General features: G+C 47.4%; 1 protein-coding gene across 2 annotated transcripts in view; it reads left to right on the top strand.

Annotated features, from left to right (window-relative positions):
• LOC147123130 (protein FAM184B-like) overlaps positions 1-24,899 on the top strand; it is a 490,612-nt gene that overhangs the window by 458,534 nt on the left and 7,179 nt on the right. The window contains exon 14 of one of the 2 annotated variants that reach the window (XM_085966917.1): positions 12,949-13,053. The exons of the other annotated variant lie outside the window; for it this stretch is intronic. Within the exon in view, the coding sequence (XP_085823043.1) occupies positions 12,949-13,053 (105 nt within the window). The remainder of the gene's footprint in view (positions 1-12,948; positions 13,054-24,899) is intronic. 2 annotated transcript variants of the gene reach the window in all.

Genomic DNA, 24,899 nt, shown 5'->3' with positions numbered 1-24,899 from the left:
AGCATTGTGGGTGTACCTACACCATATGGACTGCAGCGGTTCAAGAAGGTGGCTCACCACCATCTTCTCGAGGGCAATTAGGGATGGGCACTAAATGCAGGCCTAGCCAGCGACGCGCACATCCCATCAATGAATTAAAAAAAAAAAATTTTTTTTATCTCTGCCCACTTACTTAGCCTGTCTATGTCCCTTTGCAGGTTTTTTATGTCCTCCTCACTCACTGCTTTCCCTCCCATCTTAATATCATCTGCAAACTTTGATATGTTACACTCGGTCCCTTCCTCCAAATCGTTAATATAGATTGTAAAGAGTTGGGGACCCAGCACTGACCCCTGCGGAACACCACTAGTTACTGATTGCCAGTCTGAGAATGAACCATTTATCCCAACTCTCTGCTTTCTGTTAGATAGCCAATCCTCCACCCATGCCAGAATATTACCCCCAATCCCGTGATTTTTTATCTTGAGCAATAATCTTTTGTGTGGCACCTTGTCAAATGCCTTTTGGAAGTCCAAATACACTACGTCCACTGGTTCCCCTTTATCCACCCTGTATGTTACGTCCTCAAAGAACTCAAGCAAATTTGTCAAACATGACTTCCCCTTCATAAAACCATGCTGACTTTGTCCTATTAAATTATGTTTATCCAAATGTCCCGTTACTGTCTCCTTAATAATGGACTCCAAAATTTTACCAACCACAGATGTAAGGCTAACTGGTCTATAATTTCCAGCCTTCTGCCTACTACCCTTTTTAAATAAGGGTGTTACATTAGCAGTTTTCCAATCTGCCGGGACCTTTGCTGAGTCCAGGGAGTTTTGGAAAATTATTACCAATGCATCCACAATCCCTACTGCCACTTCCCTCAAGACCCTAGGATGTAAGCCATCGGGTCCAGGGGATTTATCTGCCTTGAGTCCCATTATTTTACCGAGTACCAATTCCTTAGTGATTTTAATCGTATTTAGCTCCTCCCCCCCTAGAGCCCCCTGTTTGTCCAGTGTTGGGATATTCTTAGTGTCCTCTACCGTAAAGACTGAAACAAAATATTTGTTCAGCATTTTTGCCATCTCCATGTTTCCCACCATTAATTTCCCGGTCTCATCCTCTAAGGGACCAACATTTACTTTAGCCACCCTTTTTCTTTTTATATAACTATAGAAACTCTTACTATCTGTTTTTATATTTTTTGCTAATTTACTTTCATAATCTATCTTCCCTTTCTTAATCAATCTTTTAGTTATTGTTTGCTGTCTTTTGAAGACTTCCCAATCTTCTATCTACCTTATGTGCCCTTGTTTTTAGTCGGATACTATCCTTAATTACTTTACTTAGCCACGGATGGCTGTCATTTCTTTTACACCCTTTTTTCCTCAGTGGAATATATATTTTTTGAAAGTTGTAAAATAACTCCTTAAATGTACACCACTGCTCATGTACCATATTACCCTTTAATCTATTTTCCCAGTCCACTCTAATCAATTCCGCTCTCATACCTTCATAGTCTCCTTTATTCAAGCTCAGTACGCTTGTTTGAGATCCAACCTTCTCACCCTCTAATTGAATATGGAATTCAACCATGTTATGGTCACTCATTCCAAGGGGATCCTTTACTAGGACATTTTTAATTAATCCTGACTCATTACACAGGACCAAATCTAAGGTTGCTTGCCCCCTGGTCGGTTCAGTTACATACTGCTCAAGAAACCCATCCCTAATACACTCAATGAACTCTTCCTCAAGGCTGCCCTGCCCAATTTGATTTGTCCAGTTAATATGATAGTTAAAATCCCCCATAATTATAGCTGTTCCCTTATTACAAGCCCAAACTATTTCCTAATTAATACTCCGTCCAACAGAGTGGCAACTATTAGGAGGCCTATAGACTATGCCCACTAGTGTTTTTTCCCCTTATTATTCCTTATCTACACCCAAACTGTTTCACTGTCCTGATCCTTTGACCCAATATCATTTCTCTGTATTGCAGTGATTCCTTCCTTTATTAACATAGCCACCCCACCTCCCCTTCCTTCCTGCCTGTCCTTCCTTATTGTTAAATACCCTGGTATGTTTAATTCCCAGTCATGGTCACCCTGCAGCCATGTTTCTGTAATGGCCACAAGATCATACCCATATGTAGTTATTTGTGCCGTTAACCCGTCCATTTTGTTACGAATGCTACGTGCATTCAGATAAAGAACTTTGAAATATGTTTTGTGACACTTAGTTCCTGCTTTTTCCCCTTTTACTACTTTACCTTTTACTCCATACCTTCTGTCCCTTCCTGACATGCTCTGGTTTTTAATTCCCCTACTGCTACCTAGGTCTATGACCTTCTCCGTTGTCATTTTTATTATTTGCTCTCTAGAAACCTCCCCCCCACTAATTAGTTTAAAGCCCTCTCTACAGCCCTAGTTATATGATACGCCAGGATTCTAGTCCCAGCACTGGCCAAGTGAAGTCCGTCCCAACGGAACAGCTCCTTCCTGTCCCAGTACTGATGCCAGTGTCCCAAGAAGCAAAACCCATTTCTCCCACACCAGTCTTTGAGCCACGCATTTAACTCTTTAATTTTATTTATCCTAGCCAAATTCGCTCGTGGCTCAGGTAATAATCCAGAGATTATTACCCTTGAGGTTCTGTTTTTTAATTTGACCCCTAGCTGCTCATACTCCTTTAACAGAACCTTCTTCCTTGTCCTATCTACGTCGTTTGTACCAACATGGACCACGACAACTGGATCCTCCCACTCCAAGTTTCTTTCCAGCCCAGAAGATATGTCCTTAACCCTGGCACCGGGCAGGCAACACAGCCTTCGGGACTCCCGCTCTCGACTGCAGAGAACCCTATCTATCCCCCTAATGATACTATCCCCTACCATTACAACATTTCTTTTTACTCCCCCCTCTTGAATGGCCCCCTGTTCCACGGTGCTGTGGCCAGGTTGCTCATCCCCCCTGCAGTCCCCGCTCCCGCCCTCACAGGGAGTAAGAACCTCGAACCTGTTTGACAAGCGCAAGGGCTGCAGCTCCTTCAACACTACCTCCTGGATCCCCGTACCTGCCTCACTCATAGTCACACCGTCCTGTCCCTGACCACGGACTACATCTGAATTAATTAATTTCATAGGTGTGACTACCTCCTGAAACTTAGAGTCCAGGTACTTCTCCCCCTCCCTGATGTGTCGCAGTGTCTGAAGCTCGGTCTCAAGCTCTTTAACACGGAGCCTGAGTTCCTCTAGCAGCAAACACTTATCACAAATGTAATCACCGTGAGCCTCAATGGGGTCCACTGGCTCCCACATTTCGCAACAGTAACACATCACCTGTTCGCCCATTTCTATGTAATTAATTACATTTCTTATTATTAGTTATGAAGACCGTCTGCCCCGATATAGATGATGAATATCACACCACTGTTTAATAGGACTTACCAACTTATAAAGGTATAACAGAGAAGGAAGAGCACCTACCAACCAGCTGATCACCTACCTCCCTTTTGAGTGCTGCCTGTGGGGCCTGTTAGGTGGAGTCGTCTCGCTGCTCCGCTTCCGCAGTTTTGGCTAAGCCTGAGAGTGGGAAACAAAACAGGGCAGAAACACCCCCTCACCTCCCACTTGCCCGAACTCTCGCACTTACCAAACTCTCTGTACACTCAACGCCGTCCGCACTCGTGCTGCCGCACTCGGCCCGCCCCTTTTTATACCAGGATTCCACGTCCGGTTTAAACTCCCCAACAGTTTAATTTACCAAATAAATTAAACTTACTTCAGAAAGTTAAATTCCCCCTTCACTTAAACTCACTAAATAAACAAATAACTTCTCTCGTACTTACTAAACTCTCCGTACACTCAACGCCGTCCGCACTCGCGCTGCTGCACTCGGCCCGCCTCTTTTTATACCGGGATTCCACTTCCGGTTTAAACTCCCCAACAGTTTAATTTACCAAATAAATTAAACTTACTTCAGAAAGTTAAATTCCCCCTTCACTTAAACTACCCCCTTTGAGCGGCTCGAATCGCTCGCCCCTTTTGAGTTCTGACCACCGGACTTATTTGCAGGTAGCGATATAGAAAACGAGCAGACCAATGGTTTGGTGCAAAGAAAAACCAAGATTTTATTACCAGAGAATGATTCTATACAAAGGATAATATGGATGCAGTACACTTACACTTAATGGAGATGGGAAATAAACGGCACATCGAGGGAAAATGACTAAAATGACAATTTTAGCAATCCCCTTAACTCCCACCCTCTAAACCTCGCTAGGCTATCTTATGAGGGGTCAGAATTCCATACTCACCAGTCCGAGTCGTTTAAACAGACGAGAATCTTGCTTCTTTGCCCTGCTGCCTTTCGATGCCACGTGGTTTCAATGCTGCACAGGGTACCATCCAGGTGAAAATACCCCAGTAATAAAATAGTCTCTGGCAGGGTATTTCACCTCTCTGGACGGGCTCTTCTTCGTAGGCCCTCTTCTTGGGGTGGCAGGCAGGGCGCGGGAGGTGAGGAGAGAGAGAGAGCATGGCTTCCTGAGGGGCTATAGTTATACTCCTCTCGGTAGCCCTTATCTCACGCGCTAAATCAGCTCATCCTTTGTCTGATTTGAGCGGGTTGGAATTGAACAAAAGGTGTCGATCTTGGCCCATCGACTTAGATGGCCGGTAATAGCTTCTAACGGTCCCATAACTGCTCTCCTTTGTTCAACAGATCCCTTGATGGGGCCAGCCTAACCTGGATGGCTCCGCTGATCATTTGGATCGTTTGAGTAAACAAGCTTGATGGCCTGTAAACGGGGGCCTGAATGTAACGGAGTTTGCTCCCAATACATAAATGTAAAAGTTCTGTCTGGTTTTGTGATCTCGCAGGCATCAAAAATACCCAAGCTGTTAGCTTGTCACAGAGTCCACAATTGGGCCTTACAGGCTTTTGGTCACGAGGTTGACCGCAGCCATTTTGTGTGCCCCTGGATTTTTAAAATCAGTCCAACCAGGGTCTCTTTTAATTAAATAATCTTTGGGGGGGGAACTGCCTGAATTTTGCAAAACTTACTGTCCCCCCTAGGATACTAAAACGTGCTTGCAGTATCCATGTTCCAAAAATGAGCAAAATTTTCTGAACTCCATAAACACCCTTCCCCTGTATTTACCTATCCATAATCCCTCGACACATGTATTTCCCATACTTAGAGAAAGTGCAGTGTGCGATAGGCATCTATAGATAAAAATACGGTTCATTACAAAATCCAAGTGCGGAGGGGGTCCAACACCCCTGCACCACTTGGTACATTACAACATTTTTTATTCTGTAGTATCAAACAGTCACAATCTTTATTAAAATAATGCAATAAAATGAAGAAACAATCTTTATTAAAAATAACAAACAATGACCATCACGTTTAAGTGATGCGACGCCAAACTCAAATGGGTGTCTCTTCTTCCACCCGGGCATAATGTTCCTTCCACACCTTTTGAGTTTTAAACTCTAATCTAGGACCCTTTCTCCTACACTGGATGCACACCAGGTAGAGAACTATCCCTAACTGACACACCACCAGGATGTGGGATGCCATACGGATCTAGGATGGGACCTCTATATTTTCAAAAACGTCCCACCAGTGTGGGGTCGTAATATCTAAAATGTCGGCCCCTATCTAGACAGTCTTCTGCTAAAAATCAAACTCATGAAATTTACGGAACATATCTTTTAAGAGGGCTTGATACAACTGCGCGGTCTCTGTGGGGCACCACACGGGTAGGTGTACCTCGGTGAGGTTTAAAATCACGGAGGCTACCACGTAGTGCACCCCTTGATACAGCACCTGGTCTGTAGGTATTAGCACCAAGCCGTTCCCTGGTCCCTTGGTGGTGGCGGGGCATCCCTCTACTATCGTCCGTGACGTCGCGGTCGTGGGCAGGGGCTGTCGGGGGCGGGTCACTAGTTCAGTGGCATTAACTGAGATTGGGGAGTATGGGATCAGGCATGCGTCCAGGCGAGACTCCCAGTCCATCCCCTTCCCGTTATCTTACCACTGGCTGCGGAAAATGATGGAAATGCCTGTGGGGCAGGCTTTCTCTGATCCCCACATACAGACATAAATCCCCTGATCCGGTTCCCACCATTTATCCCAGCACAAACTTAACCCCCCGTGGATCCCTGTGATAGTCCGGTGAGTGTCGTTCCCCAACCGTTCCCACTCAACTCTGGGGTTCCCCATGCCTTTACTTAATTTCCTGAGCCACCACCACCTATCCAGGGGAACGTGTCCCTTGCATGTTAAACATATCCTTTTGCCCACGGTGACGCTAATCCTGGGAGTAACGATCCGTATCCTGGGGCACAGGAGGGAGGCCTCCCCGTAGGTGAACCCAGTCTGGCTGGAGTACTGGGACGAATTGGATCCCAGCCACCCCGGCCACGTTCCCTCGTGGAAGTAAGCGGTGGTCTCCTCCGCCTCCCGTACGCCACTACCGTCGACCGCCACCGGCGCCCTGTTCCCCGAGCACCCGAAGATGTGGTGGTCCTCGACGTCCCCTCTCCTACCGATGCTCAGCCCGAGCAGGGCGAGCAGGATTAAGCCTCCGTACATTCCAAAATTTCCTGCAATAGACATAAAGGCATCTAGCCAGGTTCCCTGGAGACTCGCTGGCTCGGGTGACGTATGGTCGGGTCCCGTGACCTCGACTCACATGGACAATACTCTGAGACGGCTTCATACTTGAATCGAAACTAACTGTTCCTTACTTAGAATTAAATTAAAATAGCCTAACTTAACACTATAAACTTAAACTACTAAAGCTATATACATTTGCCACCCATCTCCGAGCGGCCAGCCTAATTCCTGTCTGGGCTGTTGCAGGCTGCTCCCTGCGGCGTGGCTGCACTGACCTGCACTTCCGGTCCCTTGCAGTCTGTAGCTGCTAGCTGGGGACCTTTGTCTTTCGTTTCTCCCTGGCTCGGGAGGCTGTCGTTTTAAGCTGGGGAGCCGGTGACCATACCTTTCTGGGCTGGGGTGTCCAAGTGCACCTTCTAGGGAGGGCTACTGGTGGGGCCACCTTGGTGAGTGGACCTTTTGCTCGGACCCCAGCCTTTGTGGGCGCGGCCTGTGGGTTTCCCACGACCGCTGGCTGAGGGTCCTCTCCCTTGAGTCCCACCCCTCCCAAACCTAAGCTGGGGACAGGTAATCCCTCGCTGCTGGCTGCCGGTGGCTGAGGGTCTCCACCTTCAGGTTCAAAACCTGTGTTGTAGGCAGGGTCATCTGGCTCAGGCTCCTCCTCCTCCCCACCTGAATCCCAGAAGATGGGGGGAGTGGTCGGAACAGGGGGCTGGGTGACTCCTCCCCTGACGCACGCGACTGCGCCTGCTTGCACAGCCTGTGTACTTGAACTTGCTGCGGGCTGGGGATTTTTAACCTCGGGTTGGATCCTGGCTGCCTGTTTCTTTGCCTCCGGCCTGAACAGCTTGCATTGGTTTACATGAAACCATTTTGTGCGCCGGGGCAATTTTACTGCATACACCATGGGGCTGGCTTTATCCACTATGCTATAGGGTCCCATGTACAGTGGCTCTAAACTCCCCACTCGGGCATAGTTCCTTACCATTACCTGGTCCCCTATCTCCCACTGGTGACTTTTGTTAGGTTCGAGCAGCAATCGGTTATTCCAATGCTGCTTCCCCATGCTCCCTGCTGCCTGCTCGTAGACCTGCTTTTGGTCCGGGGCCAAAGCTACCCCCTGTGTGCCTCCCTTGTCCCGGATTGCTGCTACCGGGCCTGCTCTACAGGGGTCTCAGAACTCTCCTTCCCTGTCCCCCTGCTTGGCCACCTCGTCGGTCTTTTGGTTACCCTCCCAAGTGGTATGGAGGGATCCTAAATCTATGGCCAAAGGTTTTGACCTTTCCCCAGCATGCTCATTCCCTGTGGATCCCATTAAGCTAAATGGGACCTTGTTAGACCGGGGTGAATTGGTCAGGTCTTCCGAATGGACCACCGTGCTGGAAGCTCCAGTGTCCACCGAATATCTCCCCTGCACCGTCTTCACCACCATCTTAACATAGGGCCTGCTCCCCTCAGCATTTTCGTGGGGACACAGGTCGACAGGCTGCGCTGGTTCTAGTCATTGCTGGGAGTTGGATGGGGCAGATGGGGTCAAAGCACCAGTGGTGGCTGCTACTTTTCCCTGGCTGATCAGGAAAACCCGCATCGATTCTAACAGTGATTCGACCGTGGGAACTCCTGCCTCTGCCTTTTGGCCTGGGGGTGGTGAATTCTTCCCTTTATTATCCTTCCAAGGATTTTTACAATCCTTGCGCCAATGGCCGTCCTTCCCGCATCCATAGCAATTTAGCTTGATTTGAGAGGGACGGTTCCCTTCCTGGTGCACTCTTTCTTATTTTGGACCCCAGGTTTAACCTCATAAACTTTGCCCTTTTGCTGGGGCGCCTCGTTACTTCTGCCGTTTTTATAGGCTACCGTGAGCTGACGGATTACGGTCTCTTCGGTAGTTTGGGGGCTTCGGGGGTCGAACCAGGCCTCGGCCTTGGCTCGGATCTGGGGTAGGCAGTTCGACACCAGGCAACGAAGCCAGTGGGTCAACTGCGGCCGGGTCAGGAATGCCTGATCTGCCACTCCCAGACACGCGCAATTGTAGACTGCCACAGCCTGTCAGCGAACGCCTGCGGGGCCTCCCCTGCGAGCTGCACCGTCCTCTCCACTCGGGAGAACGGACTGTTGTCGTTCATACCCATGGCCTCCAGTATCTCATCTCTCCAATCGTCATACCCCTTCTGCCCTTTTTTGCACTCATCCGAAAGGGTCTGGAGGAGCTTACCCTCCAGAGAGAATAGCAACATCTTGGCCTGCTCTGCATCATCGCAATAGTTGACGCAGGCTGCCTGCTCTACCTCTCAGAAGTGCAGTGAGGGGTCTCCCGTTTCGGAGAGCTTGGCGATATGGCTCACCATGGTCCGAAGCTGTTGGGTGCCATGAGGTAAGAAGAATTGGTTTTGGATGGCCCCGGATTCATCGTCCTCCCCGGGCGGGCCGTACCTCCGCTGTCGGATGGGGCACATCGGTCCCGACCTGTCTAACAGGGGCTGCTGTACCTCCCCTACCACTTCATCTTCCACCCCCCTTTGCCGCCAGACCTGCTGAAAGTTCGGCGCTATGGGTGGTGGCCGTGAAACCTCTGGTTCCCTGACTAGCTCGTCCCCAGGCGCTGCCTGCGGGACTGTTCTGCTTGGGTTGCCGGTAAAGTCCGACTGGCCTGCCTTCGGGCTTATGAGGCACACCATGCCTTTTGCCTCCCTTAGGGCCAGGCTCAGATTTTCAATTTCCTCTCTGCAGGGGCCATGATCTGCGTCTTCAAACCCCTGTTCTCTCGCATACCTATACGCTGCCTTAATCTCCTTAACTTTCTCCTCCTGCTCTCGTATTTCTTGGGAAAGGCGGGCGTTCTTCTCCCGCAACCTTATCTCACTATTCTTGGCCTCGGTAACCTGGCACTCCAGATACTCCAGCTTGTGCCTCGTGTTACTTTTGCCCTCACTAATCTGGCGCTCCAGGCGCTCTATTTTGGCCTGGTGCTCCCTTGCCGTCTGCGCTCGCTCCTGATTTAGCGTCTTAAGGGCAATCAACTATTTCTCCTCCGCTAGGGCCTTATCCTGAATCTCTATTTCCTTATCCTGGACTTCCAGGGCTGCTTCCTTAAGATTGGCAGCCTGTGCCGCTACAACTCCGTCCAACAGTAGGACCTGTTTCTTGTAGCACATTAGCCACACTGCTTTCTCTATTGAACTTTTATGTTTCTTACTCTCTGTCCACTGGGCGGCAGCATCTATTGGACACTCAGCCTTTAACAGAATGCTTATCCACTTCTTGGTGATATTCACCTTTCTAAAAACATAATCGGACAACCTCTCTTCCATAGCTGTTCCTTCCTCTGCACCACTGTCTGCTATATCGCTTACTGCTGCCGATGGTCCTGCCGTGGTCGCCATTCTGTAAGGGGTTTTACTGTGTGGGTGTCTTGGGTTCGTCAGTTATGCCTCTGACTACCCCCTTTGAGCGGCTTGAATCGCACGCCCCTTTTTGAGTTCTGACCACCGGACTTATTTGCAGGTAGCGATACAGAAAACGAGCAGACCAATGGTTTGGTGCAAAGAAAAACCAAGATTTTATTACCAGAGAATGATTCTATACAAAGGATAATATGGATGCAGTACACTTACACTTAACAGGGATGGGAAATAAACGGCACATCGAGGGAAAATGACTAAAATGACAATTTTAGCAATCCCCTTAACTCCCACCCTCTAAACCTCGCTAGGCTATCTTATGAGGGGTCAGAATTCCATGTTCACCAGTCCGACTCGTTCAAACAGACGAGAATCTTGCTTCTTTGCCCTGCTGCCTTTCGATGCCACGTGGTTTCAATGCTGCACAGGGTACCATCCAGGTGAAAATACCCCAGTAATAAAATAGTCTCTGGCAGGGTATTTCACCTCTCGGGACGGGCTCTTCTTCGTAGGTCCTCTTCTTGGGGTGGTGGCAGGCAGGGCGCGGGAGGCGAGGAGAGAGAGAGAGCATGGCTTCCTGAGGGGCTATAGTTATACTCCTCTCGGTAGCCCTTATCTCACGCGCTAAATCAGCTCATCCTTTGTCTGATTTGAGCGGGTTGGAATTGAACAAAAGGTGTCGATCTTGGCCCATCGACTTAGATGGCCGGTAATAGCTTCTAACAGTCCCATAACTACTCTCCTTTGTTCAACAGATCCCTTGATGGGGCCAGCCTAACCTGGATGGCTCCGCTGATCGTTTGGATCGTTTGAGTAAACAAGCTTGATGGCCTGTAAACGGGGGCCTGAATGTAACGGAGTTTGCTCCCAATACATAAATGTAAAAGTTCTGTCTGGTTTCGTGATCTCGCAGACATCAAAAATACCCAAGCTGTTAGCTTGTCACAGAGTCCACAATTGGGCCTTACAGGCTTTTGGTCACGAGGTTGACCGCAGCCATTTTGTGTGCCCCTGGATTTTTAAAATCAGTCCAACCAGGGTCTCTTTTAATTAAATAATCTTCGGGGGGGGAACTGCCTGAATTTTGCGAAACTTACACATCCCCTACGCAACCCCCACCCCCAATTCCAGTATTCCTGATTGTGTATTTGCGATGCACAAAACTCTGTCCCAGGAGCACTGAAGCTGAAAATTGACCCCAGTTAATTTTTTCCAGTAAGCCACAATTCTACTGCAGTCATTTTTGCTTTACCTATTACAGATATCAAATAACTTGCCTTTTGTCTAAATGATGGTCCACTGAGCTGTATACTGTGATGCAGACAGTACATGCTTTGTCCAACAGAGCTGAGCATTTTCAGTATCAGGAATTTTCGCAACCCTATTTTAATCCCTGGATTTTCAATGTTAAATCAGTCCACTGACTATTTCTCCTTGTTCTTGGCAGCTTTGCTTGAGGAAGCTTAAGTGTAGAGCCAAATCCCTCAGATTAATTTTAGGCATTGTTCCTATCTCCTATAAAAATCTGCATTTCCAGGCATTCAATAAAGTCCCCCATAAGAACATAAGAGACTGTTAGCTAAAGTTGAAGCTTATGAAATTGAGGGCAAATTATTGACCTGTTTAGAAGATTGGCTGGGGAACAGGAGACAGAGAGTAAGGATAATGGGCAGGTACTCTAATTGCAGGATGTGACTAGTGCCGTCCCAGAGGGATGTGTGTTGAGGCCTCAACTAGTCACTGTATTTATTAATGACATTGATGATGGGGTAGAGATTCACACCAAGCTTCACACCTACCAAGTTTGCCGCTGACATAAAGATCGGCGGCATTGTAAGCAGTGTAGATAGAAGCATAAAATTACAAAGCGATATTATTCAATTAAGTGAATGGGCAAAACTGTGGCAAATGGATTTCAATATAGGCAAGTGTAAGGTCATCCACTTTGGACCTAAAAAGGATAGATCAGAGTACTTTCTCAATGGTGAAAAGCTAGAAGCAGTGGAGGTCCAAAGAGCCTTAGGGGTCCATGTACATAGATCATTAAAATATCATGGACAGGTACAAAAAATAATCAAAAAGGCTAATGGAATGATGGCCTATATATCTAGAGGACTAGAATACAGGGGCTTAGAAGTCATGCTGCAGCTATACAAAGCCCTGGTTAGACCACCTGGAGTACGGTGAGCAGTTCTGGGCACCAAACCTTAGGAAGGATATATTGGCCTTGGAGGGAGTGCAGCGTAGATTTACTTGAATGATACCTGAACTCCAAGAGTTAAATTATGAGGAGCAATTACACAAACTAGGGTTGTAATCCCTGGAATTTAGAAGATTAAGGGGTGATTTGATCAAAGTTTTCAAGATAATAAGGGGAACAGATAGGGCAGATAGAGGGCAATCTAGAACCAGGGGACATAGCCTAAAAATTAGAACCAGGCCTTTGACGAGTGGAATTAGGAAACACTTCTACACATAAAGGGTGGTAGAAGTTTGGAATTTGCTTCCACAAATGGCAATTGATGCTAGATCAATTGTAATTTTAAATCGGAGATTGATAGATTTATGTTAACCAAAGGTATTAAGGGATATGGGGCAAAGGCGGGTATATGGAGTTAGGTCGCAGATCAGCCATGATCTCATTGAATGGCGGAACAGGCTCGAGGGGCTGAATGGCCTACTGCTGTTCCTATGTTCCTAAAGTGGCAAAACTGAAAATCACTCACTTATTGCAGTGAACCTCTTCGCATCTTTTCATATCACCACTTAGAAGCTTCACTACAATCCTGGGTTGATGTTTGGATCTTTCTAACCCATACTAAAATTTATTATGACATTTATTTTTAATGTAATTTTTTTCTGTCTTAAATTAGTTTTTTATTTGCAAATTCATTGATTTCATAAAAGTCATTATTGTATTGTATTGAATTGATAGGATGAGAGAAGGTTTCAGCAAATAGCCATGGCGAACAGTGAAAGTAACATCAATAGACCTTTTGCCAGAAGTCCTAACCCTGGAAGCTTCACACCTACCATGAAGGTAAAATAGTTTTCATCTGTTAAAATATAAAGAGGATATGACATGTCCAACAGTGAGATTGGATGAAGGATTAAGAGGGACAAATTCATCCTTGGTTCCGAGGGACTGCCTAAGAAGAAGAAGTTATAATCATGATTTACTAGGCAATCTCTTTTACCTCACTGTTGCACCAACAGAAGTGTGTGTGTGTGGAGGGGGTTGCAGAACTTTTCTCCCATCCCTTGGGATGCCACCAATCTGGCCTAATTTCCAAAATGTAAAATCCTGCAGTAGCTGAAAGGGGAAGGTATTATTGAAGAAGAGGAAGAGCAGCTTTATACCAACAACGACCCCTTCAGAATGTTATGCTACTAATTTCAGTGACAGTGAGATGGAGGTCCTGCTGCAGGAGATCAAGCAAAGGAGGTGTGGTCTGTTTGGTATCCACAGCTGTAATTCACCAAGGTCAGTAGCTTCAGTTAGTATGGGAAGGTAGCAATGGTGGTTAGTGCCACTTCTTCAATATCCTATGCAATGCAGGAAGAAGTTCAGTCACCTCAAGGCTAGGAAAGTTAGAAGAAAGTACCCATACCCTGGTTGTCAGCCTGCTCAGCACTGACCCTTTCTGTGATCCATGGCTTCAGAACAGTATTATACTGTATGCCGTCCTACCTGTCAGCTACAAAATGAACTTACCCTCAATCTCACCTGCATGCTTCCCCTTCAAAGGCACATCTAGTATGTTTCTTGGAACTTTAATTCTCTAATCCACTCTCACTCTGACCTCTCTGCCCCAGGGCTCCTACGCTGTTCCAATTAAGTCAATGCAAGCTGGAGGAACAGCACCTAATCTTTCTACTTGGCACTTTACAGCCTTCCGGCCTTAACATTGAGTTTAACAACTTTACACCTTAACCACTGCTTCCATTATCTCTCATACACCAGGTGCTGGTAATGGAGGATGGTTGCACCAGAGCCACTGGGAGTGGAGGAGGTGTGGGCTGGTACTTAGGGTGGGGATCCCCTATCGATACACAGGCGGGGTTGTGGTCCACACCCCTAGGGTCTACCTGCCTTTCTTCCACCACATTCCTGAGCCATGGAAACCTTTTTATCAGATTTTCAATGTATCCCTCCACTTCTGCTATTTTGCTGTAACCATTTACATCTCCTCTGGACCCATCTTTTATTTCTATACTTTAAACACCTCATTCTGCTTTGCACTATCATCACTTTTGTCATTTAATGGATAAGAGGAACACCTATGTGAGAATGTTGTTCATTGATTATAGTTCAGCTTTCAATACCATTATCCCCTCCAAGCTTGTCATCAAGCTCAGTGAGCTAGGACTTAACACCTCCCTATGCAACTGGATTCTGGACTTCCTGACGGGCAGACCCCAGGTGGTGAAAATAGGCAGTAATACCTCCTCCACACTGATCCTGAACACGGGAGCTCCCCAGGGTTGTGTGCTCAGCCCCCTTCTGTACTCCCTGTTTACTCACGATTGCGTGGCCACGCACAACTCCAACATCAAGTTTGCTGATGACACTACCATTGTAGGCCTGATCACAGATGGCGACGAGACAGGCTACAGGGAGGAGGTAAGAGCCCTAGCAGAATGGTGCAAGAACAACAACCTCTCCCTCAACATCAGCAAAACAAAGGAGATGATCGTGGACTACAGGAAGCGGCAGGGGGAGGGACACACCCCAATCTACATCGAAGGGGCTGAGGTGGAGAGGGTTAGCAGCTTCAAATTCCTGGGTGTATTCATTACGGAGGACTTAACGTGGTCCAATCACATCGACGTCGTAACCAAGAAGGCATGCCAACGCCTGTTCTTCCTCAGGAGACTGAAGAAATTTGGAATGGCCCCCCAGATTCTCACCAACTTCTACCGGTGCACCATTAAGAGTATCCTGTCTGGCTGCATCACTACCTGGTATGGCAAATGCACCGCCATAGACCGCAAGGCTCTACAGATGGTGGTGAAAGCTGCACAACTTACTATAGGAATTAAACTACCTGCTGTGCAGGATATCTACCCTGAGAGGTGCCGGGGGAAGGCCCTGAGAATCATCAAAGACGCGAGCCACCCCAGCCACAACTTCTTCGCCCTGCTCCCGTCTGGTAAGAGATATCGAAGCATACGGTCTCGTACCAGCAGGTTTCGAAACAGCTTCTACCCCCAGGCCATAAGACTCATGAACGAATAATTTATTATTATTTATTACTGTTGTTTTATTTATTATTACTGTATTTCTATTAGTATTTTTATCATTGCTATGCCATATTTATTCCAATGTTGGGAGGACTCGTAAAAATCAACATTTCATTGTGCAGTACACACGTTTGCTGTTTTGAATTGAATTGAAAAAATTGAATTGAATTGAATTGATAATGACTCCTGCCCTCCACTTGATCACAGTCCTCTTCATTTTGTTCCTTTCCTGCCCCCACCTCCCATTGGCTCTGCGCTTGCTTAAAAGCTGAAAATGTTGGAAACACACAAAAGGTCGGGCAGCATCTGTGAAGAGAGAAAGAGTTAATATTTCAGGTTGATGCTGTAGTGTATGTACCTTTAAGAGCCCCTGTGTACTGTAATACCGGTAGTGACCACTCGGGTATATAAGCCTGTATAGCGTCTTGTATCTTTTAGTTCACCTCCAGACTTTGTTCAGTAAACACCTGTTAAACCAACTCCTGCATTCTGTGTCTCCATTAACACACGGATACAACAGTGGCGACGAATTGGAAACGGACTTACCTGCAATTCGGCAGCACCTCAAGGAGACCGATTCCTCAGACGAAGGTCGAAGGAAAAAAAAACTGTGACTTCGGGCTGGTGGCAGGTACTGCACTAATCCTTCCTGGGCAGCGGGCTGGGGCTCGATCGGGTGGCTCTGCAGCGGGGCCGAGCAGCGAGTCAGAAGGCGGAGGCAAACAGAGACGGAGGGTGGAGCACTCGGGAGAGGGCCGGCGCTGCAAAGCAGGTCGGCGTTCGGACCAAGCAGAGGGAGGGAAGAGTCCCAGAGAGTCCGGCGGGAACGAGTCTCCAACTATTAAAAATATCTGTGTAAATAAAAACCGTGGAGAACAGCGTTGTCAGCAGCGGCAGCGGCGGAAAAGCACGGGAGGCGCCATTTTTTTCTCGGCAGGGAAGAAAGGAAAGCGCGGAAGGCGCCATTTTTGATTTTCAGGATGCCTAAGACTGGCAATATTACTGCTTTCGATAGTGATATAGAGGATTGGAACACATATGTGGAAAGAGTGGAGGTATATTGCACAACGAATGAAGTAGAGGATGATAAAAAGGCATCGGTACTTCTAAATCTGATGGGCGCAAGGACATACGGGCTGTTACGAAACTTAATCACTCCAGCCAAACCGATGGACAAGAATTTTAAGGAGATTGTTGATACCCTACAGGAGCACTTAAACCCAACACCGCTGCTGATAGCGGAACGATTCAAATTCTTCAGGAGGAATCAGCACAAGGATGAAAGTAACGCTGATTACCTCACCGAATTAAGAAAGCTGTCAAAGCACTGCCAATTCGGGGCAGGACTGGCAGATTCTCTATGAGACAAATTCGTCTGCGGTCTCCTAAGTGAAGGAACACAGAAAAGGCTACTTTCTGAGAAAGATTTGACACTGGACAAGGCTTTCAGTATGGCTGTATCACACGAAGCAGCAGCAAGAGGAGCTGCAGAGATACAGCAAAAGCCACAGGACTTTGGCACCCATGAAATGACACGGGGTTTCGAGAGATGTTATCGCTGCGGCAGATCCACCCATGACCAGAGGGACTGCTGGTTCAAGGACAAAGCATGCAGGCAATGCGGGAAGATGGGACACATTGCACATGTATGCCGATCTGGAAACAAAAAATCCACTGACAGAAAAAAAATCAATAAGGAAAAGTACAGAAAGGTACAAATGATGACGGACAGTAGCTCCGAAGACCAGAAGAGCGATAGCGACTCCGGAAACAAGAGACTAAGCTGTCTCAAATTACATAATGTAATTGCCAAAGAAGATTACCAGACCATTTGGGTTACCCTCACGATAGCGGGGTCCCCAGTTAAAATGGAGCTAGATACAGGATCAGCTCTGACCGTCATAAGTCGACGGGATTACGAGCGGCTATTTCCGCATATACCTTTGAAAGACACATCCATTATCTTGAAGACATATACGGGGCAGAAAGTATACCCCAGAGGGAAAATAAGGGTGCCTGTTGTATACAATGGCAAGGAAATACAGAAGTTGTATTTATATGTTCTGCAAGATGGTGGTCCACTGCTGTTGGGACGTGAATGGATCAGGAAGATACGTTTAGACTGGCACTCCATTCAGGCACTGACGGTGACCAGTAAGAAAAAAAATGATGATGACGTCATACCTGAACGATTAAAAGACACCTTGGCCAACGCCAAAGAAGTGTTTCAACAGGAACTAGGAACCTTGAAAGGTGTCACCGCCTCAATAAAAGTAGAAGATGCGGCAATTCCCAAGTTTTTTAAGGCAAGGCCGGTGCCATACGCAATTCGTCCAGCAGTCGAGGCAGAGCTGGAGAATTTGGAAAAGGCAGGCGTGTTATCCAAGGTAGATTGGAGCGAGTGGGCAACATCCATCGTCCCGGTCATGAAGAAAACGTTGAATAATGATAAATCTGAAGAACAGAGAAAAATTCGCATCTGTGGGGACTTCAAGGTGACTGTAAACCCGGTCCTTCACACGGTACAGTGTCCTCTTCCGAGGATAGAAGATATTTTCGCCTCACTATCCGGAGGGAAACGTTTCACCAAAATTGACTTGGCACAGGCATATCTACAGATGGAGGTTGAGGAGGCCTCTAAAAAGTATCTCACGATAAACACACACAAAAGGCCTGTACCAGTACAATCGACTGGTTTTCGGAGTAGCATCAGCTCCAGCTATCTGGCAAAGAGCTATGGAGCAAGTCCTGCAAGGGATTCCGGGGACTCAATGCTACCTAGACGACATCCTTGTAACAGGAGAAAACGACAACGAGCACCTTGCCAATTTGGAGCAGGTGCTCACTAGGCTGAGAGAACGGGGCCTACGAGCAAATCGCCCCAAGTGCGAATTTTTCCAGAAACAAATATCATATTGTGGCCATATAATTAACGAAGAAGGGTTGCATAAGTCACCTGAAAAAATTGAAGCAGTCATAAAAGCCCCAGCACCTGAAAATGTCTCACAATTAAGGTCGTTCCTGGGATTGATAAATTACTATCATAAATGTTTACCGAACTTGTCAACTGTTCTGCACCCTCTTAACGCACTGCTACAAACGGGAGTAATTTGGAAATGGAGCGAAGACTGTAAACGTGCCTTCCATAAATGCAAAGGCTTGATCACGTCCAAGGAAGTGTTGGCTCATTACAACCCATCACTGCTAATCAGACTGGCATGCGATGCATCCCCTTACGGCGTAGGAGCGGTATTATCGCATAGATTCCCTGATGGCTCGGAGCGGCCGATAGCTTTTGCGTCATGCTCATTGAACTCAGCTGAGCGTAACTATGCCCAGATCGACAGGGAAGCACTCAGCCTGGTGTGGGGAGTGAAGAAATTCAACCATTACCTACACGGAGAAAAATTTACCTTGTTGACTGACCATCAACCCCTCGTCTCCATATTCAACCCTAAAAAGGGCGTTCCCATTATGACAGCGCAAAGGCTACAGAGGTGGTCCCTTTTCCTAGGGGCACACCAATATGACATAGAATACAAAGGATCAAAACAGCATGGGAATGCTGACGGTTTATCGCGCCTACCATTGCCAACGGTAGACCCAGTGGAGATGTTCCACTCAACCATAGTGGAATGTCTACCAGTAACAAATTCTACCATTGAAAAGGAAACGAGAAATGACCCGACCCTCTCACGAGTCTACGATTTAATGGTGAAGGGATGGCCAGCACATGGCGAACCACTGTTGCCAGCATTCTCGCAAAGAAGAGAACAGCTGTCAGTGTGCCGAGGAACCTTGATGTGTGGATCCAGAGTGGTGATTCCACCCAAACTCCAGGATAAAGTGCTAAAGGAGCTTCAGGAGGGGCAACTGGGTGGAGTGAAAATGAAGAACCTAGCCAGAGCGTTTGTGTGGTGGCCAGGTATCGATGGAGACATCGAAGAAATGACCAAGAGCTGTCTTGGATGCCAGAAGGTCCAAAACGCCCCACCACAAGCCCCTCTACATCCATGGGAGTGGCCCTCATCTCCATGGCAAAGGGTACATATCGACTTTGCTGGTCCATTTATGGACTCAATGTTCTTAATCGCGGTTGATGCACACTCCAAGTGGCCGGAGGTAATAAAGATGTCCTCCACCACCACGGAAAAAACCATCACAGTATTAAGGACCATATTTGCCAGGAATGGGCTGCCTGAACAGATCTGTTCTGATAATGGACCGCAATTTGTGTCCGAAGAATTCAGGAAGTTCTTAAAAAACAATGGGGTTAAGCACTACACGTCCACCCCATACCATCCCGCCACCAATGGATTAGCTGAAAGGTTTGTCCAGACCTTCAAGAAGGCCATAAAGGCCATGGGTAATGAAGACATAAATCTACAACATAAGGTAGATAACTTCTTGTTTACGTACAGGAATGCAACACATGTGGTTACAAACCAAACTCCTGCCATGATGTTTTTCAATAGAAGACTAAGATGCCGGCTGGATTTGATCAAGCCAAACATCAGAAGGGACGTAGAGAACCGGCAATTTCAAGGCATGAATGAAAGGCCAACTAGAACCTTCCAGATAGGTCAACAAATTTTGGCCCGGGACTACCGTACCGAGAAATGGCAGCCTGGAACTATTTGCACACGACTAGGACTGCTGATGTATACCGTGGACATTGGAGAAAGCATAATAAGGCGCCATGCTGACCAGATCATAGAGTCATCCGAAAAGGGACAACCTACACCACAACTCTATACGCTTAATGATGAAGCAGAGATACCCATAGTATCTACCTCCGATCCGGTGATACTGGAACCAGATGAACCCGACACTGGCATTCAAGCCGAATCGACCTTGCCAAAAGAACCTACTACACCACCGAAAACTACTACACCACCGAGGCGTTATCCGGACCGAGTCAGGAAGCCTCCAGAGAGACTGACTTATAATTGATTAACTGCAGCAAATGTGTAGATTATTGTTCTTGTAAACATGTTAATTAATGATTACTTAAAATGTTATGTACTAATTATCTAAAAGGGGAGGAATTGTAGTGTATGTACCTTTAAGAGCCCCTGTGTACTGTAATACCGGTAGTGACCACTCGGGTATATAAGCCTGTATAGCGTCTTGTATCTTTTAGTTCACCTCCAGACTTTGTTCAGTAAACACCTATTAAACCAACTCCTGCATTCCGTGTCTCCATTAACATACGGATACAACAGATGCCACCTGAGCTGCTGAATATTTCCAGCATTTTCTGTTTTTATTTCAGATTTCCAGCATCTGCAGTACTTTGCTGTTGCCTAAAAGCTGTTCATCTTTAACTTCTTCCAGTTCTGATGAAAGGCCGTCCACGTTGGCGCCTGTTCCAAATGGACACAGTGTAGCTGCAGTATTACTTAAGCAATTCATTCGCATTGTGTCGAGACCCCTTTTGGGTCTTAATGAGCCTTGTACACAGTTTGCTTTCTAATTCCTTCTTCCTCTAGCATCTACAAGATGAAACTTGTCAGTAGAATGTAGCATATGACCACAATCCTTGACATTGTGCTGGAATGAATTGAATGGCGGAGCAGGCTTGAGGGGCTATGTGGCAAACAAACTGATCCATATGTACACAACTGTCTGGATGATATTTGACCTATCCCCTATAGAAGCGCCTCTAAACTGCTGCAGAACTTTAAATCCTGCAACAACAACTTGGGCTAAAAATTGAGTAGTGCCCCGGAAAAATTAGCGTCCCCACGCCGGAAATTGAGTAGTTGCGCCCCAAGAGGGAAGCGGGGAGCTACTGGAAGCGCCCCGCATCCCTCTTGGGGCGCTGTGAGTCAATATTGCGGCGTTATGTGCCGCAGCGCCACACGCTGCAGCACGTCGCACCGCGGTATTGCAGGCCTTCCTCCCCTTCTTAAAGGGGAGGGGCCTTGTGTAGCACGACCTGGGGCCCAGCTGGGTCCCCGGGGATCGGGAGTGCAGGCAAAAGAGCCCGGCACTCAAGAGAAGTGCCGGGCTCTTGGAGCGCAGCCTGCACTCCGCGGAGGGGGGGTGCGTTTCAGGAGCTCTGGAACGGGAGCGCAGGCAGGTGCTGGCAGGCGGCCAGCAACAAAAATGGCTGCCCCGCACCTCGCCTTTAAATTGCGCCTCCCCGGTCGCAGGTATGCCCCCCTGACCCCGTCGGACGTAGCGTCTGGCGGTAAGTCAGGGGGCGCTCCCGAAGATCGTGGCCGGGGCGTGAGCGGGGCGCTGCGCACGCCAATGACGTCATCGCCAGCTGTGCAGCGCCGCAGGGCGCTACCGGTTAGCGCCACTACTAACCTCCTGCTGAATTTTGCAGGAGGCGTGGGCAGTGCCGCGCCCGGGCGATTGTTGGTTTGCGCCCCGTTAGCGCCCTCTTAAGGCGCTAACAGGAGGTGCAACCAACTGAATTTTTCCCCCCTTATATTTATATAGCGCCTTTAACATAATAAAACGTCCCAACATGCTTCATAGGAGTGTTATAAAAAAAAACGAAATTTGACACCGAGCCATATAAGGAGATGCTAGGGCAGCTGATCAAAAACTTGGTCAAAGCAGTAGGTTTTAAGGAGCGTCTTAAAGGAGGAAAGAGAAGTGGAGAGGCGGAGAGATTTAGGAAAGGAATTCAAGAGCTTAGGACCTAGACAGCTGAAGACACAACCACCAATGGTGGAGCATTAAAATCGGGGATGTTTAAAAGGCCGGAATCGGCAGAACGCAGAAGTCTAGGGGGATTATAGGTCTGGAGGAGATTAGAGAGATAAGGAGGGGCGAGGCCATGGAGGGATTTGGAAACAAAGATGAGAATTTTAAAATCGAGGCGTTGCTTAACTGGGAGATGTGAGGAAAAACTTTTTTACACAGCGAGTGATGATGACCTGGAATTCGCTGCCGACGGAAGTGGTGGAAGCGGAGACACTCAATGTTTTCAAAGGGAGACTGGATAAGCACTTGAGGGAAATAAACTTGCAGGGCTACGGGGATAGAGCGGGGGAATGGGACTGACTGGATTGCTCTACAGAGAGCCGGCATGGACTCAATGGGCCGAATGGCCTCCTTCTGTGCCATTATGACTGACTCTATGGGCTGGATTTTACCAACCCCGAGGAGGCGGATTTGGAGGTGGGACTGCTGGGAAAATGGCAGAAACTGGGAGTGGGCACCAACCCCGCTCCCAACCCGCCTCCGTGCCGTCTTCCCGGGAAGCGGGTCCCCGACTCGCACAGGGATCCATCTCCTCAAGGTGGGAAGGGGATTAGAGCCAATTAACTGCCTGTTAACAGGTAGTTAACAGGTAGTTTTGAGGCTTATCCCCATGTTATCCCTGCAAGCGCGGGCTTTCCGACGGCTGCGAACCTCGCCAGGGTCAGCAAGGCGAGCAGTGGGTCTGCGGGGGTGAGAGAGGTCGAAAAGTCAGTTGTAGAGGTGAGTGATGGGTGCAAGTGTGAGTATGAGAGGTGAGTGTAAAGTGTTAGAAACAATTTACTTACCTTTGCTACTTCCTGCAGGCTTCAACCCTTGGGGGTCTGGAGGTGCCTCATCTCAACGGCAGAGATGACAGAATGGCTGCTGCATTCTCAGATGCAACAGCCATCTGCTTTCTGCTGAGGAGAGAGAGGAGTGAGCCTTCAGTGCAAGGGCTCACCTTAGAACAGAAATTGTCGGTGTTTGACAGCTTCTCAAAGCTGTCAAACACTGACAATTCATCTGTCAAAATTTTTTCGACAGATGAAATGTCATATGCTGCGTCCTCTGTCACCGGCTTCCCTTAATTGGCTGGCTAAGCCCGCAGAGCGGCCTTAACAAGGTCAATCAAAGGAAAATAGCGTGGGTTGGTCAGACGTCGTTGGGGGCAAGACTGAAACCCGAAAACCAGCAGTCCCGCCCCCAATGCGCCCCCATTGACAAAATCCAGCCCTTGGACTCTATGAACCAATGTTCAGGGGAGATGGATGAACAGGACGTGGTGTGAGTTAGAACACAGGCGGCAGAGTTTTGGATGACCTCAAGTTTATGGAGGGCAGAACTAGGGAGGCCAGCCAGGAGTGCGTTGGAATAGTCAAGTCTAGAGGTGATAAAGGCATGGATGAGGGGTTCAGCAGCAGATAAGTTGAGGTAAGGGTGGAGACGGGCGATATTACAATGGTGGAAATGGACAGTCTTGAGTGATAGAACAGGTATGAGGTAGAAAGCTCAATTCGTGATTAAATATGACACCAAGGTTACGAACAGACTTGGTCAGCCTTAGACAGTTACCAGGGAGAAAGATCGAATCAGTGGAAAGGGAATGGAATTTGTGGTGTGAACCGAAGACAATGGCTTTGGTCGTCCCAATATTTAATTGGAGGAAATTTCTACTCATCCAGTGCTAGATGTCGGACAAGCAGTCTGATAGTATAGAGACGGATAGAGGAGAGGTAGAGCTGGGTATCATCAGCGTACATGTGAAAACTCAAGTTGTGTTGCTGGATGATGTCACTGAGAAGCAGCACGTAGATGAGAACTAGGAGGGGGGTCAAGGATAGATGCTTGGAGGACACCAGAGGTGACAGTGTGGGATTAGGAAGAGAAGCCATTGCAGGTGATTGTATGGTTACGGCTGGAAAGATAGGAATGAAAGCATAAGGTTTTCTTCGCCCTCCCACTGCCCATCACTCTGCTGGGAGTATGCCCACGAGTATTTAAATTAGCTGACCCCAGACAATGGCCTGAGTCAGTGGTTTACATGTGGGATGGGTGGATGTTCTCTCCCCTTCCCCCACACTTCTGCTAACACAGTGGCCAAGTGGATGATCTTGGCCAACTGGAGAAGGTAATAAGTGTGCGGATTGTACTGCACAGGGTGGTAGTGGAGGAAGATGGTGTGGAAAGAATTTAAGGGAAAATTGGTTAGACATTCAAATGAGTTGATGATTGAGGGTTTTAGTTTTTGAGACCACTCAGAGGGAATGCATTCTTTTCCAGTCCTATATTACCTGTGTGAACATATTCTCAGCTCCTTGACTATACATGCAGCAGTTTTCAGCAACTGTGGATAACACAAGTTTTCAGGTACATGGGCCTTTTCCTTCTTTATTGTGCAGGCCACCACAGAGAAAATGTAGATCACATTTTCTTGATCATCCAGTGAAATCACTGGTTTGGTAGTAGTTCTAATTTCATGCAGCTGCTGGTTAGAGGACACTTGAAACAACCTCAGTAGAATTTAAATATGATTGATCTCCACCAACCAGGCAAAGAGAGATCCTGTCTGTTGTGTGGATATATTGAAAAGAATATCCTTGCAGATTGTAAAGGGTTTTCTCCGATACTGGTCCCCCGTTACACACAGTAATTGGACGTCAGGATTTATAAGAACAAAATACACACGGGACAGGGTTTTGGCTCAACCTTTGATTCATTCATTTATTGAACACACACACACACAATTATTTCCCTAAATCCCTACGATTTATATTAGGCTAACAACCCCAAAATACAAACCCCTACGTAAGGGTCATTTGCATCGACACAATATGACACAGTTAAACCCGTCCGCGATTTGACTGTTACATATAAAGTTACCCAGACTCAATCACAAAACCCTTATTGTGATCTGACTGAAACTCACAAACTTACTCAGAC

The sequence above is a fragment of the Somniosus microcephalus genome, chromosome 2, assembly GCF_052327205.1.
Source record: "Somniosus microcephalus isolate GS21.2 chromosome 2, FLI_Smic_1.0, whole genome shotgun sequence".
Classification (NCBI taxonomy): domain Eukaryota; kingdom Metazoa; phylum Chordata; class Chondrichthyes; order Squaliformes; family Somniosidae; genus Somniosus; species Somniosus microcephalus.
This window is presented reverse-complemented; position numbering and strand designations above follow the sequence as displayed.